At 44.7% G+C, this 15,789-nt stretch overlaps 1 protein-coding gene across 7 annotated transcripts in view; it reads left to right on the forward strand.

Annotated features, from left to right (window-relative positions):
* The window catches only part of ncor2 (nuclear receptor corepressor 2), a 105,229-nt gene that overhangs the window by 64,176 nt on the left and 25,264 nt on the right, over positions 1 to 15,789 (forward strand). For 3 of the 7 annotated variants that reach the window (XM_088077056.1, XM_088077060.1, XM_042488083.2), the window contains exons 16-27: positions 98 to 258; positions 1,495 to 1,557; positions 6,733 to 6,875; positions 7,053 to 7,191; positions 8,573 to 8,996; positions 10,896 to 11,016; positions 11,514 to 11,787; positions 12,723 to 12,770; positions 14,104 to 14,268; positions 14,435 to 14,571; positions 14,762 to 14,861; positions 14,981 to 15,091. In XM_088077056.1, the coding sequence (XP_087933182.1) occupies positions 98 to 258; positions 1,495 to 1,557; positions 6,733 to 6,875; positions 7,053 to 7,191; positions 8,573 to 8,996; positions 10,896 to 11,016; positions 11,514 to 11,787; positions 12,723 to 12,770; positions 14,104 to 14,268; positions 14,435 to 14,571; positions 14,762 to 14,861; positions 14,981 to 15,091 (1,886 nt within the window). The remainder of the gene's footprint in view (positions 1 to 97; positions 259 to 1,494; positions 1,558 to 6,732; positions 6,876 to 7,052; positions 7,192 to 8,572; positions 8,997 to 10,895; positions 11,017 to 11,513; positions 11,788 to 12,722; positions 12,771 to 14,103; positions 14,269 to 14,434; positions 14,572 to 14,761; positions 14,862 to 14,980; positions 15,092 to 15,789) is intronic. The other 4 variants (XM_088077058.1, XM_088077061.1, XM_088077057.1 and 1 more) reach the window with 3 other exon arrangements.

The following is a 15,789-nucleotide window of genomic DNA, read 5'->3' on the forward strand; positions in this document are numbered from 1 at the left end:
TGTACTGGGCTTTAACTCCTTAGTGACCCATCACATGTACACCTTCTAACACCCCAGTGCGTTTCTTGCTGACCATGTTGACATTTCTGGAACACAGGGACGACACCTCTGGAGAAGATGCAGAGGACAAAGAACCCGCTGTGGCTTTCAAGGGTCGACGCACAGCCAACAGCCAGGGGCGCCGCAAAGGCCGCATCACCCGCTCGATGACCAGTGAAGTGGAGGAAACCACCACGCCGCCACTCAACAATGAGCTCGGTCAGTCTTGTCTGCACTGCAAATTAGTACCAATTTGCTCCTCTGTCCAGTGTTATTTTAGCGTTCAAATAAATTTTGCATGCATCTACAAGCACAATGCATACTGTAATTGGAAAGGGTGATTTGGGTAAACATTATGAAGTGAATTGTGTCAGCAAAAACCGTCGTAATGTATTGTACCTGATAAACGCACAGACGTGATTAATGATTAATTTGGTGCAAGACATTGAGATGATAAAATAACTAAAAGCAATATAGTAGACAGAATCATTTTATATCTGTCTGTAGCAATTAAACAACAGCTCGGGGTCAGATTCGTATTTCACTTCCATCATACAGGGCTGACTTTGTCCCCTTTGATCTCGTTGTGGTGTCCTGTCCCACACCACAAGAGTGCACTGTTGTTCCTCCTGTCCTCACTTATTCATATTCAGTCCTGCACTACCCACTTTTTGCCTAAGTGACACTCATAAACGGCATAATAAGAAATCAAAACAGTGGAAAATTGTGCCTGCATGAGATGTGTAGTTTAAATACCATCTGTTTGCAAAAGACAAAAGTATTATTTAAGGGCGAAATATTCAGTGTGTCAGCAGTGTCCCCCCCGCTTAGCTCTTTGTTTCCTCACAGATGGCAAGTCAGCCGTGCCCACACTAACACTCTTGCTGCAGGCTATCAGGGATTTTTGATGTTTCAGCAGTTGTGTGTATATGCTGCAGTCGCTCCTGCAGCACAGGTTTAGTCACAGGGAATCCCCAGGTGACTTGGGCTGTAGGGGCTCTCAACAGTGGCCCCCCTCCGCCACTGTTTGTTCCCCTGTTGGCGACGGTGCGAGCTGGCCCACAGTGCCCTTCACAGGTCCACGTAGAGGACACAGAGCACAGGCTCCCACTCCGCTGTCTGCCAGGCAGGGCCAGGGTCGGCCCCCGCTTATGGGCTGTGCAGGGAAAGAAGCCAGTTGTTATGTCTATAATCATTAACTGACTTCTCTCCTTGGATTTCCTGCTTCCTCCATCTAAAACAAACAGTCCCTAGCGACCCACGCTGCAGTGCCTCACTGGCAAGCGGCACAAGCTACCCTGCCCCCCACCCTCTTATTCTTTTTTCTTCTCTAATTTCTCTCTCTCCTTCCTTTCCTCTTGTCAGTCACTCCCTAACTGACTTTTGACAAGTGCCCTCCCCCACCCCCTCCTCCCGCCTTCTCTAACTTGGTGGTTCTCTATTTTTTTTGAACAGCCAATCTGGAGATGAATGAGAGCTCTCGCTGGACTGAAGAAGAGATGGAAACTGCCAAAAAAGGTAATACAGAGTAAAACCTTCTTCTTTCTGCAAAGTGTAACTTCCAATAACTCCAATTGCTGTGCATTATAGAGTTGCAGAAAGAAAGAAAGAACACTAGCAGCAGCTCAAGCACAGTTTTTTTTCAAACCGTAGACAAGTGATGCGGCTGTGACTTCCTGTTAGTGAGACAGCAACCGCCACGTGCTGCAAGGTTGTGTCTATGCATGCATGTGTCAGTCTGCCTGGACTTGGTCTGTTGCTCTTTGGAGCTGTTTCCCCAGCTCTCTGGGTCAAGGCAGCCTGTCTTTTTATCAAGCTGGCTGTAAAGTCTGTCTCTTATCAGCCAGCCCCTGCAAATGCAGCAGTCATTAACTCAACCTGTTTATTGTCTCTGACTGAAGATTACCCAGAAGCCTATGGCTGATTCACAGAGGTCGCTGACATTCTGCCCATTTTCCGAGCACCGGCAGTCTGTGAGAGTACTCAGACAGTGTTTGTTACGTTGCAGTCTGCGAGTCTCAGTTACTGATATAATGAGCTCCTCACCTCAGCAGTGGTTTCTAATGTGTACTGCTCTTTGCACAGGAATTCCCCACTGATCTGTTACACCAGATTGATGGTCCAAACTGGTTCTTATCTGTTTGGGTATTTAAAAAAAAAGACAGATTTATATGTTCCGAGAAAAGGTGATGGGTGTTGCAGGCAGTAATGTTAATGTTTATAAATATATAACATTGCCAATAGGCAGCCTCAGATGCATCTTTTGACAGATGATTTTTAAAATCTTGGTCTTACGTGGCTAAGTACCATCGTTGTAATGTCAAGTCCTGCTTTCTGCACTTGAGTCAACACAATTTCATTGCGAAGTGGCTGCTTTGTGGCCAATTGTAGATGATGTGTCATCTTGCTTTGTGTGACTCTCAGTTCTGCTTCTGCCTAAGTTAACCTGTTCTTCCTTGTAATCAGCAGTAGATGCCTCTTGCAAGCAGCTATCAGCAGCTTGACTGTGATATTGAAACCACACTTGGCCGTCCTTTATCGCATCTGCCTCACGCTGTGTGTCTGTGTGTGGTGTCTCCTTGCAATTTGGGGTTTGTGTATGTGTGCTGGTTTGTGTATTAAGGGGTTATTTTGCGATAACTGGCGCTGGCCTGGCTTGAACACGGTCCTGTGTAGTAATCCTGGTTAATGTCTTCAGTTCCATTCTCCTGCAGTGGGATTAGTGGGGCTCTCCATCCCAGGGGATTAGCCTGGCAGCTTGGTGGGAGCAGGGCTTCTATGAAGAGCTTATGTAACCACAACCACAGAGCCCCAGCTACAGTCCTGAGGGCCGAAGAGGAGGAGCTGCTCTTGCCGTTTTTCATCAGTTCTAACAACCACCCCCACATCTGCCAAAAGGGATTCCCCTTCTGAGAACTCTCCAAGACCCCCCCCCCCCCAGCCCCCCATTTCCTCATAGTATTCAATAAGCTTGTCAAGGTGCTCTCCCCTGCAGGTGCTTGACATGTATATGTTTTACAGAGGCTTAGGTGTCCTGATGCTAATGTGTTTATCCCCTTGAGCTAAACAGATCTGAATAATGGCATTTATACTGCCTGGCAGGGCATCGGCATTCCAGCATGGCAGCACCAGCCAGCGCTGCCTTCGAGGATGGCATGGCCACACTCGGAGATGGATCCCTCTTGCCTTCACTGCTCATAAAGACTGGTACCTCATAGAAGGGAAGGCCAGTCTTTGTAATGCCTCTCTCTTAAACCCACCAGCTCTGCCTGCCTGTGTGTGTGCAAGATATGTGTAGCAAAGGTTGTGTCTGTGTGCACCCAGTCCAAGCTGTGTGTGTGTGTGTGTGTTTGCATGTGCACCCTTCTTGGCTGGCGTTTATATAAGTGCACTAATCTGGCAGGCTTTGCTTGGGTGCAGGCAGGCAGGCAGCTGGATAATGGCCCCTGCTCTGCTTGCTGGAAGAACCCATTTAAAGGAGCAGCAGGTAGAGAATGGCATATTATTTTTTTCCCGTCTTTCTCCTCCACTGTTGCTCTATCTCTGTCTCTTGTTCTGTCCGTCTCTCTCGGATGGGAGATGGCACCGGCCCAGATTGGCAAGAGCCGCGGAAGATTTGGCAAGAGCCTCTTTCCCCCACTCACTTTGTCTCTCCCCTCACTCTGTGTTGTTATAGACTGCAGAGAGGTCACATTCAAGATGAAAAGCAGGTCAGTCAGGAAAAATGTGAAAGCCTTTATGCTTTCTCATGGTATCAACATCAACTCCCTCCCTCCCTCCCTCCCTTCCCTTCCCCTCTTCTTTCTTTGCTTACTCTCTACTTCTGTATCTTTTCCCTTTCTCTATTGTCTCTTTGGCTCAGTGGCTCTGCTCTCTCTCTATATCTTTCCTCTCTCTCCAGGCTGCTCTCTCTCTGCTCTCTGTTTACTCTTGGACTGCCTGAGTGTGTGTTTGCGTCTGTGTGCTAGAGTATTAACAAGAGAGACAGAGAGAGAGAGAGAGAGAGAGGGTTCGAGCGAGTATGTACTCACTCATGCGTTTGCGGAGAGTGTGTGTGTGTGTGTGTGTGTGTGTGTGTGAGTGCGTGCGTGCCGCGGTGCCTGCTGGCAGACTGAGGTAGGGGGAGGGACGGACCGACGGAGAGAGGGAGGGAAGAGAAAAAAAGAGAGATAGAGGAGAGATCAGATGAGGGGAGAGAGAGGCTGAGCACATAGCACCGCCCCACAGTCCCACTTTCCTGTGGAAGTCTTCCCAGACGACCGCCATTGGGGAGAGACGCGGCAGAGAAGAACAGACCAGCAACTCACCGAAGCACAGGGAGGACAGAGTGAGAGGGAAGAAGAAGGAGGGGAGAGGCCAGGAGCATGTGCTGTTTTGGAGCATGTCAACCTGACACCGGCTCAAGTATCAAGCCAGCTGGCAGGAAGAGCGCCAAGTCTGAGCTGTTTTCATCTCGTCTGCTCTGGATCGGAAGGCCCAGCCCTGAAGAGCTTCCCGGCTGGCCCTCTGGAGATCAGACCGTCTGATACTGTTATCCACCGCAGGGCCACGAGACGGCGGCTGGAGTGACAGGCATGTGACAGACAGGAACAACCACTTTCTGGCTGCACCAGGTGTTGATTGGACTTTCTCTGGGAGGAGCTAATGGGAATACAGTGTCCTGATTGGCTGTGAGGCTGCCACCTGCTTCAGTATCGCTGCTGCTGATTGGATGTTTGTTCCATGTGTGTTGCTTCAACAGCTAAGGCCCTGAGTAAACCAGAGCTACTTAGGATTGTGCTTGGTGTGCTTGCCTATGATGGGATAAGGTCATAACAAGGAGGTCGTAACAAAGTGACCTTTGACTCTCAGTTAATGAATAGCATTGTTATTGCTTCAGGTTCAGCAAGTGCAGAGTGCTTTTCTTACTTGCTTGAATGTGTGTGTGTGAAATTATGCCACTGTTTGAGTCTTTGTTTGTCTGAGCACGTGCATGTTTGTGTGCACTCTGGAGGGTGTCTGACTCGTGGGGCTGTCTGCCCCCTCCTCCTCTCTCGGGAGACGGCTGTAAAAGGTTAATAGGTGTCGGTCATGTGTCTCAGTCCTCTTGGAGCGAGTAAGGCCGGCCGCTGGTATTCTTTTCTTTCTTGGAGAAGCTCTGCCAGCGATGCCTTTTAGTGGCAGCGATGAATATTTCAGCTGAAAAACCTCTTCCACTTTAACACTTGACAGGTTGTAGGTGCGCAGCAGCTTTTAGACACCAGCAGCTCAGACTTGAAGATCACCTTTGCTTGTTGTGGTAGTTCTTTTTATACTGCCATTAATAAATTCTCGGTGAATATAGCACGTCTTCTTACATCTGCTAGACGATGCACTGCTTTTCCAGCCCCTTTAGCAAATGTTTTTAATATTAGCAGATAAGTAACTTTTCTGAATACTTCTTTATATTTTCAGTGACTTTTTTATATGCATATTCTTATCTTGGCTATGAGCACACATAAATAAATAGTCTTTTGAATAATACATGGGAAGTTAAACTTGTAAACAACTGATAAACCAGCTATCACTTATCAACAGCATTATTCAATAAAGCATTTCTATCAGTCTTTCTGATTAATATGAGGGTTGAAATGACAGGGCTGTAAACAGCTGTCCTTTCCTCTCCTTTGGCTTGGACGTGTGCTTGTTGTCCCACTGCCTCCATTAAGCGATGAGATGCAGAGACCTCTGAACCCATGTCCAAGGTTATACCAGGAGGTGTTGGCTCTGTGCCTGTTAATAACACCCCCCCTCCACTCCTCCCCACAACCCTTTAGAGAGGCTGTCCTGTTGCCAGGACCTGTCAGGCTGGCACAGGAAACAAGTGGGTGGTGTAAGCTAAGCCTCTTACAACATACACTGTTAATGAGCTGCCTTTAGATAACAGCAGACTCTGGGGGGGGAGACACCGGAGCAAATTCTACGCTAGCTGTCTTTCACTTGCACTTGCCCACCGAATGCTCCCTACATCTCTTCTTTTAGCACAAACCGTTGTGTATGTGTGTGTGTGTTGTTTCATGACAGGTTGATCTATCACAGCTCTTGCCCAGCGGGTGCCTGTAGACTCTTGTGTAAGACACAATCATGTGGTTGACTGAGTAGAGGACCAGGGTTTCTTGGAACTGGGTCACATCAAAGTCAGTCAGAATATGACACAAAGTGACCCCAGTTGGGAGAGTTGGTGATGTCATTGGTGTGACTGAAGATTCAGCCCCCACCTCCCCTCTCTCTGTTTCTGTACCTCTCTCTCTCTACTTAGGAAGCATATGGCATTAAGCCACGCTGCTGCTTGGAGAGCAGGACTGCGTTGCATTGTGAACCAAACTCCCAGACTGTGCTATGGGTTTTGACAGCTGTATAGAGACAGATGTTTATGGCTATTGACTTACCACAGAGACTCCCACGCTGTGCACTTGAAGAGGTTGTGGTTGGAGATATCGATTGATGCACATAAACCAAAATAACTAACAAATTTAACCGTCTTTACAACAAGTGCACTTTGCACATCTTACATCTTTTTTTAAAATTTTTTAAAAATTTTTTACAGCTGCATAGAGGATATCATTTGATATGGAAGCGAGATGTAATTGTGCAAGGCCACAGGTCAAACAGTGTCTGGCTCTCTTTGTTCCTGTCTCGTCCTAATCCCTCTGCCTGTCCATCTGTTTATCCCAGGCCTTCTCCAGTATGGTAGGAATTGGTCCGCCATCGCCAAGATGGTGGGATCGAAAACCGTGTCTCAGTGCAAGAACTTCTACTTTAACTACAAGAAGAGGCAGAAACTGGATGAGATTCTGCAGCAGCATAAAATGAAATCGGTAAGCACACAGACAGGTTTTATGACTCATATTTGCTCCACGTGATGCTGACAAAGTAAAGTTAATAAAGCTGTTTGTGCACAACCAAGTTATAAAATTGTTTCTGGTTTCCTTTTGGATCAATAGAGTTTTGTTCCCTGGACTGTTTTTATTTAGTGGGTGTTTATTTTGAACCAGGAGAAGGAGCGAAAAGCCCGTCGCAGGGGCAAAGCCCTGCAGAATGAAGAGGCCAGTGCCCCATATACAGCAGAGGAGGAGGAGATGGAAGGTTCAGGAGCCAGTGGCAATGAAGAGGAGGCCCCTGAAGATGGAGAAGGTACACCGCTCCCAAAAGCTACATGCTAATTGCCAAAATGCTGTATAATGTGAAGGTTTTATTTTTTTTTACCTCCATTTGCATAATGCAATTGGAATAAAATTTGGATTATTTTTGTTCAGACTTATTATTGGTATATAGCAGTTAACAGTAGTAACATTTTACTATAGTTCTGCATTTGCGTTTGGTTACAGAAGATGATTAAAAATGCCAAATGTACAGAGTATAGCAAAATGGATGCCTTTACAGGCTATGTTATGTTATTATGTACAATCCTTGGATACTTTATGAGGTTCACCTGTACAACTTAATGCAGTGTTTCTCACAGAAATAGATTCTTTTGCGGGTCTGTGAACGAAGCACAGGCGGAACTCGCCGTGAGTTTTTTTTTTTTTTTTTTTTTCCCCCCCTCAGCAGCAGTTTGAGGAGTTTAAATCATGGGGTGTATTGACCTGTTGATCCTGTCATTGCTGAACAGATCAATGGATGAGAGGAGGAGCTACTGCAGAGGGAGTGAAACCAAACTTTTTGAGCTCCAAAAATCCAGCTCCAAAAATATAATCAATAAGTGGTGGCAAATGTTGAAATTGTGGTGGGCTGCCACACATAAATGGATGCATGGGAAACACTGTAATGCAGTCCAGTACAACAGGTCCACCACCAGTTCTTTTAAAATCTTTTATGATAATGAAACATATGGACTTGGCTGTTATGTCAAAAGATTGTAGCTGTTCAGCATTACATGGAGGGTTTCTAATGTTTTTAATTGCTCATGCTTGTAAATGGGTTGGGTAAAACATAAAAGACACCTGAAATATAATGCAGTTGAGTTCAACACCACTGCAAACTACAGCCTCAAAAATACACATGTAGTTGAATTAATAGCTCTCTGACAGTCAGTCGTAACTGCACATTATTATCTTTTGTAGTGGCAGAGTTCATAGCTGAACTGCTGTATTTGATTGCATTAGATTGTACAAGTATACGTGTTAAAACGGCCAGTGAGTGTAAACAATGTCATGTAACAGTGAAACTCTGAGTAGCTCCTTGTTAGCTTAAAGAATCATGCTCTGCAATGACCAACATAAAAGCATCCTGAAGATCCTGCTGTAGTTTAATATACTGTGTAGACTGCTTTACCACAATAGAGTGCTGAACCCTGGGGGGATTTCGTCCATCATCCCAATTGGTTTTGTGTACCTCCTCATTGTACAGTGAAACATGATTAGGTAGAAGACTGGCACTGTGAAGAATCTGGTTTAGCAGGGAGAGATGGGGGAAAGATGAAAGAAAAAAGGACAAGGAGATATAACATGATTTACAGTAAAAACCCAGTCTTGTCCTCTGATTTGCGTTTCCCTTTGTCCTCTGTGCCTGCCAGGTGGAGCCAACAACAGCTCTGACACAGAGAGTCTGCCATCGCCACACTCATCAGAGGACAGCAAGGCTAAGGAGGAGAGCTCGGGCAGGTCAAAGGCCAGCTCGACCGCCGGGGACAAGGATGCGGCCGGGTCAGACATGGGCCAGGCTGGGGATGAGAAACCTGCAGTCAAGGAAGATGCAGATTCAGCCATAAAGCAGGAGATAAAGACTGAGACAGGGGAGCCCAATAAAGAGCAGCCAACACCACTCAGCGATGCCACAGATAAAAAACCTCCAACAGCAGAGACGGAGGAGGTCAAAAGCTCCACAAAGAGCTCCAAGAAGGACCACGGGCCCAAAACGGGGTCCCATGGGGACAGTGACTCCAGTGCCACTTGCAGCGCTGATGAAGTGGAAGAGACAGACAACACAGACAAGAACAGGCAAGAGCTTAGTTTTTTTTCTCAAATCTTTTTTTTAAACCTGAATTTCCCATCTTAACTACACTATCTCTTTTCTGTTTTGTTTCATCAATGACATCATCAGGCCTGCTTGAGACCATTAGTGTCAAAGGGCTTCTGGTTTTTGAACAGTGGTTTGCCAGGTGTCCTACTTTTCTGGTCTACCACAGCAGACATCAGAAAATAAAGCAGCAAGGGTTTTGAAGTGTTATTAGTTGCCTAGCTACACTGTACAGCAGGGAAGCCATATTTGGCAAGCCACTTGTGTGTACACCACTGGTTGCGCTATCAACCAGAGATTTTATTTGTACTTTGTATGAATGAGAATATATATTTACCATATATATATGTGTATGTGTGTGTCTGTGAATGAGGCCACAAGAAATGGGTGTCAAAGTGCGTGGGAGGAGTGATTAGTCTTGTTTGCACGGTATTTGTTCAATTTTTTCCATGACAGCAGACTGCATGTACTGGCAGAGCCGGGGGAAAAGCTGCCCTCTCTGCCAAAGCAAACAAAGGGAGTGAGTGAGTGAGTGAGTGTGTGTGTGAGTGGGTGCGTGCATGTGTGTACACACTTTTGTGTTGTCGTGCATCAAAGTGTGTGTCTGTCTGTGATTCAGAGTATATTGTGTGCTTACGACAGATGTGCGAGACATGGATATGGATTTTTACTTGCAATTCGTTTCCACAGTCTCAGGCTCTTTCAACACACGTCCTACGTATATCCCACAAATAAATACATACACACACAAACACAGTCCTACTGTTCGCCATAATTTTAATTCTTAAAGGGTAACTTTGGTGTTTTTCAATCTGAACCCTTTTTCCCCATAATCTTGTATTTAAGTGACTAACTGTTCCAGTATTGAGCGAGAGTGCTGCAGTTGGCTGTCATGAAACAGGCTTCAATGTGACCACTTCAGGCATTTGTGCATCATCGATTTACATCCATGAAAGTGCTAATGTTTGCCACTGACAGGCTCAGATTGTTCTGAGAACTTCGTGGAAAGGCTCCTTCAAGAATAGACCTGTTGTTGAAAAGTAAGATCCCTTCTGTCTAACTCAGAAACAGCCCAGAAAACTCTATCACCAGACCAACCAGACTGCATTTAAATTAACAGTAATTTTAGTGTACAGAGCCATCATATTTTCACATCTTATTTAGTGAAGTATGGGTTATTTTAACCATTCAGATTTGGTAACTTTTGCAACAGTGGAGAGATGAACCAAGATGACTTTTTTTTAAGTCTTATTTGGTTTATGTCCGCTTTATGAAATGAAATCTTTTTTTTTTAATGTTGATTAATTTAGAGTTTATTTAAATAGAGTTTGGTGGGTTTAGCCATAGTGATTTTGGGGCTATTTCTGTCAAACAAGAGGGTCTTGCTCTTTAACAATAGAGTCTATCTCTGAAGGTTCCTTCCCATAATCGTGTTACACATTAAAAATAACAATTTCATCCTTTCAGTGGCAAAAACAAACAGTTTTAGTGGTTGTTAATTGATGGTGCATAATTTCCCAAAGTGGTTACATTTGCAGCAGGCATCACACCTGCCAACTGCAGTAGTGTCTTTCAATACTGGACCAATTTAAAAAAATGTTGTTCCCATTTGTCACTTTGATGCAAAAATGTCAGAAAATAGGGTCCAGGTTGAAAAATACTGAAGTTACCCTTTAAATACCTCATATAGTGTGGGAGGATTAGTGATTGTGCCAGTGTCTCCTGTAGGAATGGGTAGGCAGGCATGTGGGATGGTAACACAATCAGAACCTTTGCCCTCTTTTGATGTTTTTTTTTATTCGTGTTTGCGCTCAAGCAGGCAAAGCTAGTAAGAGAATAAGAGAAGCCACTAACTTATTTCTGTCTGTTTGTATGTGTAGAATGACGTCTCCACGGCCAAGTCTACTGAACTACACTCACGACGGGGTCATATCCTCCCCGCTGCAGAAGCCCATGGACCTGAAACAGCTCAAACAGAGGGCTGCTGCTATACCACCTATTGTGAGTCACTGGTTTAACTTTGTGTGTGTATTTTTCATTTTCCCCCCTCACACATCACACAGCAGTTAGGTGAAGAGCATCTCAGCTTTTCCAGCTTTGGCAAGTGTCTTTGACCCAGGTAGTGTTTTGTAACAGAAAACTGATTTGCTCAAGTCGCACACATCTGTTGCAGTGGTATCAACACTATCTGTGTCTCTCTGCTTACAGAGATAATAGTATAACAGGTGGAATTGTTAAGTCATATTCGTATAAAATAAGCCAGCCAGATGGACGATGATGGTAGAGATTGCTTTGTGAAGAAGAAATTAGATCCCATGCATTCGGGGAACTTTAGCTTGCCAAGAAATAAGAGATGCTTATTTGCTATCATGTTTATCAGATACTGTATGTGGCTAACCATATGTCAAATGCCAGGTAGGTGCGGGCTTGTGTTATGCGTGCGGTAGGATTGTAACCTTTTTTTTCCCCCTTGTCTTTTCCCCTCATCCTGTATGAAGATGCCAGAAGCCTCCATGCAGGCTGGTCAGAGGAGTGTTGGTGGCAAGGCAGTGCTGCCCCCCCATGCCCTGGCACTGTACCAGCAGCAGATCACCATGGCTCATGGGGAGTCGTCTCAGGAGGTCAAAATGCAGCAGCAACAGCAGCAGCCACTTTCAGGGCAACCAGGCAAACAGCAGCCTTACACCTCACAGGCAGACCGAGACAGGGAGGCTCTTCACAGCAGCAGTCCACGAATTCGCCCGCGCAGCCCCTCCACTAGCGACAAAGATGGTACGCACACTTGCATCACAACAAAAAGAAAGCTATCTTTTGGTGCTTATTCACTCAAGTATCTGATAAATGCCTTAAGTCATCAGTCACATGAATACATCTAGTCAGATAGCAAATGGAGTTAATTTAGATGTTTGGTAAGGCTGCTAAAGTTAAAAATGTAGGAACCTCTCTCACAATTTCCAGCATTTTTCTTTATCCCATGCCATTTTCTTTCTGTATCATTCCTAGTATTACTCTTCAGCAGGCTGTATGTATTTGCATTATGTACAACATGGTGCTTTGCTAAAGTTGTCAATTTTAAAATGAAGGATACATGGAAAACAAGATTAGCACTGTATGTGAGGGATCATGAAAGAAAATAGAGGTTAATGAAAGTGCTGTACATTATGCGGTTTTAGTAGCATTTGATCTAGTTTTACTTAGTTGGTCCTTGCTGCGTGCTCTAACCTTGAGTCTGTGTTCTCTAGTGTTTAGGGCATTCAAGTGTTTCTGGGACACTCGTGGAGAAGGGAACTGATAAATGATCTGGTATTGCTATTGACCCAGAAGGGAATATAGTCTAGTTCAGTGCACTTACTGTGAGCTCGTGGAATGTGAATCTGTGAGAGCAGTGTAAGACTTTTAGCATCCGTCCAGACAAAGACAGGTCTTTCATAACCAACTGGGCACAGCAGCTGTGAACTCCAAAGTACAGAAACCACTTTTTCGTGCATTTTTTTGTAAAGAAAAAGGCTTAAAAATCTCTTTGTACACACAGCCTGAGACAGAGGCAGGTGTAGACATTATTTACATGTTGCTACCATTTACTAACATTTGGCTGGTGGCGAATACAAAAGTCCCACCTTGTGGTATTAGAAGTAAAGTGTAAATGTATTAAGTGCATGCTTTTGTGTGAGGATGCGATGACCTGTGGTGTGTTTGTGTCCCTTCAGAGCTGGAAGGCAACGAGAGGTGGTTACTGACTCTCCTGCAGGGATTAAGTAGGTTCACCCCTTGCCACACCATTCCCTTTTTAATTACACCTTAATTACACTGCAGGGTGATCACCTTCCTCTGCTGGATTTTACTGTGTGTACTGTACAATAAATATTAGCAGTGGCTTGTTCAGTATGTTGGCATATTAATTCTGTGGAAATATCAGCCTGGCTGGGAAGTGGCGTGAGGGTTTCTATGTGCTCATAGATAACAATGGTGTTTGTGTTGATGTTGGTGACAACAGTGGGCTGCGGCTGAAGGACAGACACTTGGATTAGTGGAGGTCTAGATGAGTGCTTTGCTTTAGTCCTGACTAGTGATGCCATGAGGAGCAATACTTTGGTACCAAGCAGATGCCAAAGTTCTGGAAACGTGACAGTACGCGTTTTTCTCCAGTACCATAGGTTCAGAGGATGCAATTCTTTCAGACCGGACACGGCAGCATATACTCCTGCAAGTGTTCTAGTCTGCTGTTAGAAAGGAAGAATGCCTACCAGCTTGCCGGTCCTGTCCTGTCTTTATATTCTTAACAGCTGTATCGTGGAAGATGGAGTGCAGCTTTTTTGAGGCCAGCAAATTTTTAAATTCTTTATAATAGTAGTGCTGCCTATTGACACTTTACTACAAATGCCAGCATTGAGACGAGTTGCTGAGCATTTATGCTGGGCTGTGTGCTGCATGTTTGGCGAACGCCAGCCTTCACATCTTAAATGTACAAGCGCTCACGAGCAACAACAATGGAGGAGAAATATGTTAATATGCTGTTAATATAATTAGCCCACAAAATTTCATGGACCCACATAGACCAGCTCTGTGTGTTCAAGGCTGATCATCATAATATAGTTTAAATTAAACTAATTTAAATTAAAGATTAAATTAAAGAACATCTCGCAGTGGAATCACTCCAGCTGAGATACAGTGATCCATGACTTAAAGCGACTGGGGGCTCAAGTGGGTTGGGAAGTGGCTCTCTTGCTCAGACCACACCCATCTCTGAACACACGCCTGTAAAGTTTCTTGACTGCACCTTGCACGGTTTTAAAGTTATCATGTTGATAAAATCTGTCTAAAAATAGACATGGACCACATTTTAAAATGATGACACGCACAGACTCACGAGGTGAAAACAATACCAGCCTCCATGATGTTGTTGTGGCTGGTAATTGAATTAAAATGTTCTTTTTTCATAAAAGCCTGTATGTTTAATAACATGGGATTTTTTTTCTCTTTGTATCAAATTGGGTATTGAGGATCATGGAATTTCACTGCAGTTGGTATCGACAACTAAATTTCTGGTATGGTGACGTGCCTTGTCCTGACTCTGTGTTGTTGTTACAGAAAAGTCGCGGGCTTTTTCTCCGCACGGCGAAGCTAAGAAGCAGGCACTGGGCCCTGATGACCTCAGGACCTCCAACATGGGTCGACCAGCTCTCTCCCCCTACCCCATGTCTCCTCGAGACATGGCCAAGATCAGTCACGACCAGCACGTGCTCCACTTTAACTGTGAGTCCTCCCCTTTGTCCTGTCCTGTCTTTATATTTTTAACAAGCCTCAGCTGTAGTGTGTATTTTATATTCTATCAGGGGAACTTAGAACAAAACCTACACTCCTCCTTCTGCCAAACCTCAAATAGTCAAATTTCAGTCTCATTATCTCCCCTGCCTTCCAGCGTTCCAGCAAACAGGCCACCCATCACTCTCGAGTCTGCCACAGGACAGTGGAAGGCTAGCAGCAGTGAGGCCCCTCACCATGCCAGAGCCTCCACCTCTCATTTCCTCCAGCAAGCCAGGAGGCTCCATCACACAGGTATTGTATGCTAGTCATAGTTGGCCCACAGAAACCATGGAATTGAAATTTATTATTATTTTTTTAATATAATCTCAGTAGTAAGCTTTAGATATTTGCTAGATAAAATAGCAAATCTTGAAGATCTTATTTCTGCACTGCAGCAATGACAGTGTGTTTCACTATTATCGCCAAATACTTGTTTCCTCAGGGAACCCCGGTGCAGTTGCACAGCCCAGCTCATGGGTTGGACCACGGGAAGATGACCCCCACACAGATGGGGTTGCCTTGGATTGACCAGAGGAAAGTTGGTAAGTAAAACTGTGCACTAAGCTGATAATGAGGTCTGATGCATCATCACAGACATTTATTCCACACTACATCTCTCTGTTTGTCCCTTGCTTTTCTCAAACTCTTATGTACTCCGCAGCAGGTCCTTTCCCCGTGGTAAAGCAGGAACAGTTGTCCCCTCGCAGCTCGTCCTCTCAAGCTGACAACCTCTCGACCCAGGGGTCACCTCATGATAGTGCTTCTGGACGTGGTGGGTCGCTCAATTTTCCTTGTTTTTTTATTTGGTTACCATATATGGTTAAACTGGTATTGGTGCTTCGCTTTAGTGCTTTTCCTCGTCCTGTGTAGAGGGTAAAAAATATAAAATCGTCTTTGAAAATATTCACTCATTTTCGTTGCTTCACAGATTTATTTGAAACCGATTACATTTTTGCCATCAATCAAGATGCATTACACCCTGGAATAACAAAGTCAAATCATGAGTTTTCCCACATGTTTTGCTCAGCACTGTCATGCTGAAAAGATTAACCTCTCGAGCATGACAGTGACCTGAGGCACACAGGGAGGACCACACCGGAGTGACTTTAGGACAAGTCTCTGAATGTACTCAAGTGGCCCAGGCTAAACTTAAATCTCAAATCCAAAATCGGTGGGGAGTTTGGATCACTGAAGCTCATCTAATCTGACAGAGCTTGAGAGGATGTGAAGAATGGGAGAAACTGCCCAAATCTGTGTGTGCAAAGCTAGTAGATGCAAACACAAAAAGATTCAAAGCTATAATTACTGACATTGGGCCTCAGCACAGTTCTCCTATTTTTAAAATGAATTTGGAAAACTTAATAAAGCCACGCTTTCACTCTTGCAACAGTAGATACAGATATTAGAATCATAAATAACACTTTTAAGAAGGCAAACGTTGGCCAGTTTTGCAAATTGTGAGGCAATACT

Source organism: Plectropomus leopardus, chromosome 4 (assembly GCF_026936395.1).
Source record: "Plectropomus leopardus strain MGB_pleo_1.0 chromosome 4, ASM2693639v1, whole genome shotgun sequence".
Lineage (NCBI taxonomy): Eukaryota > Metazoa > Chordata > Actinopteri > Perciformes > Serranidae > Plectropomus > Plectropomus leopardus.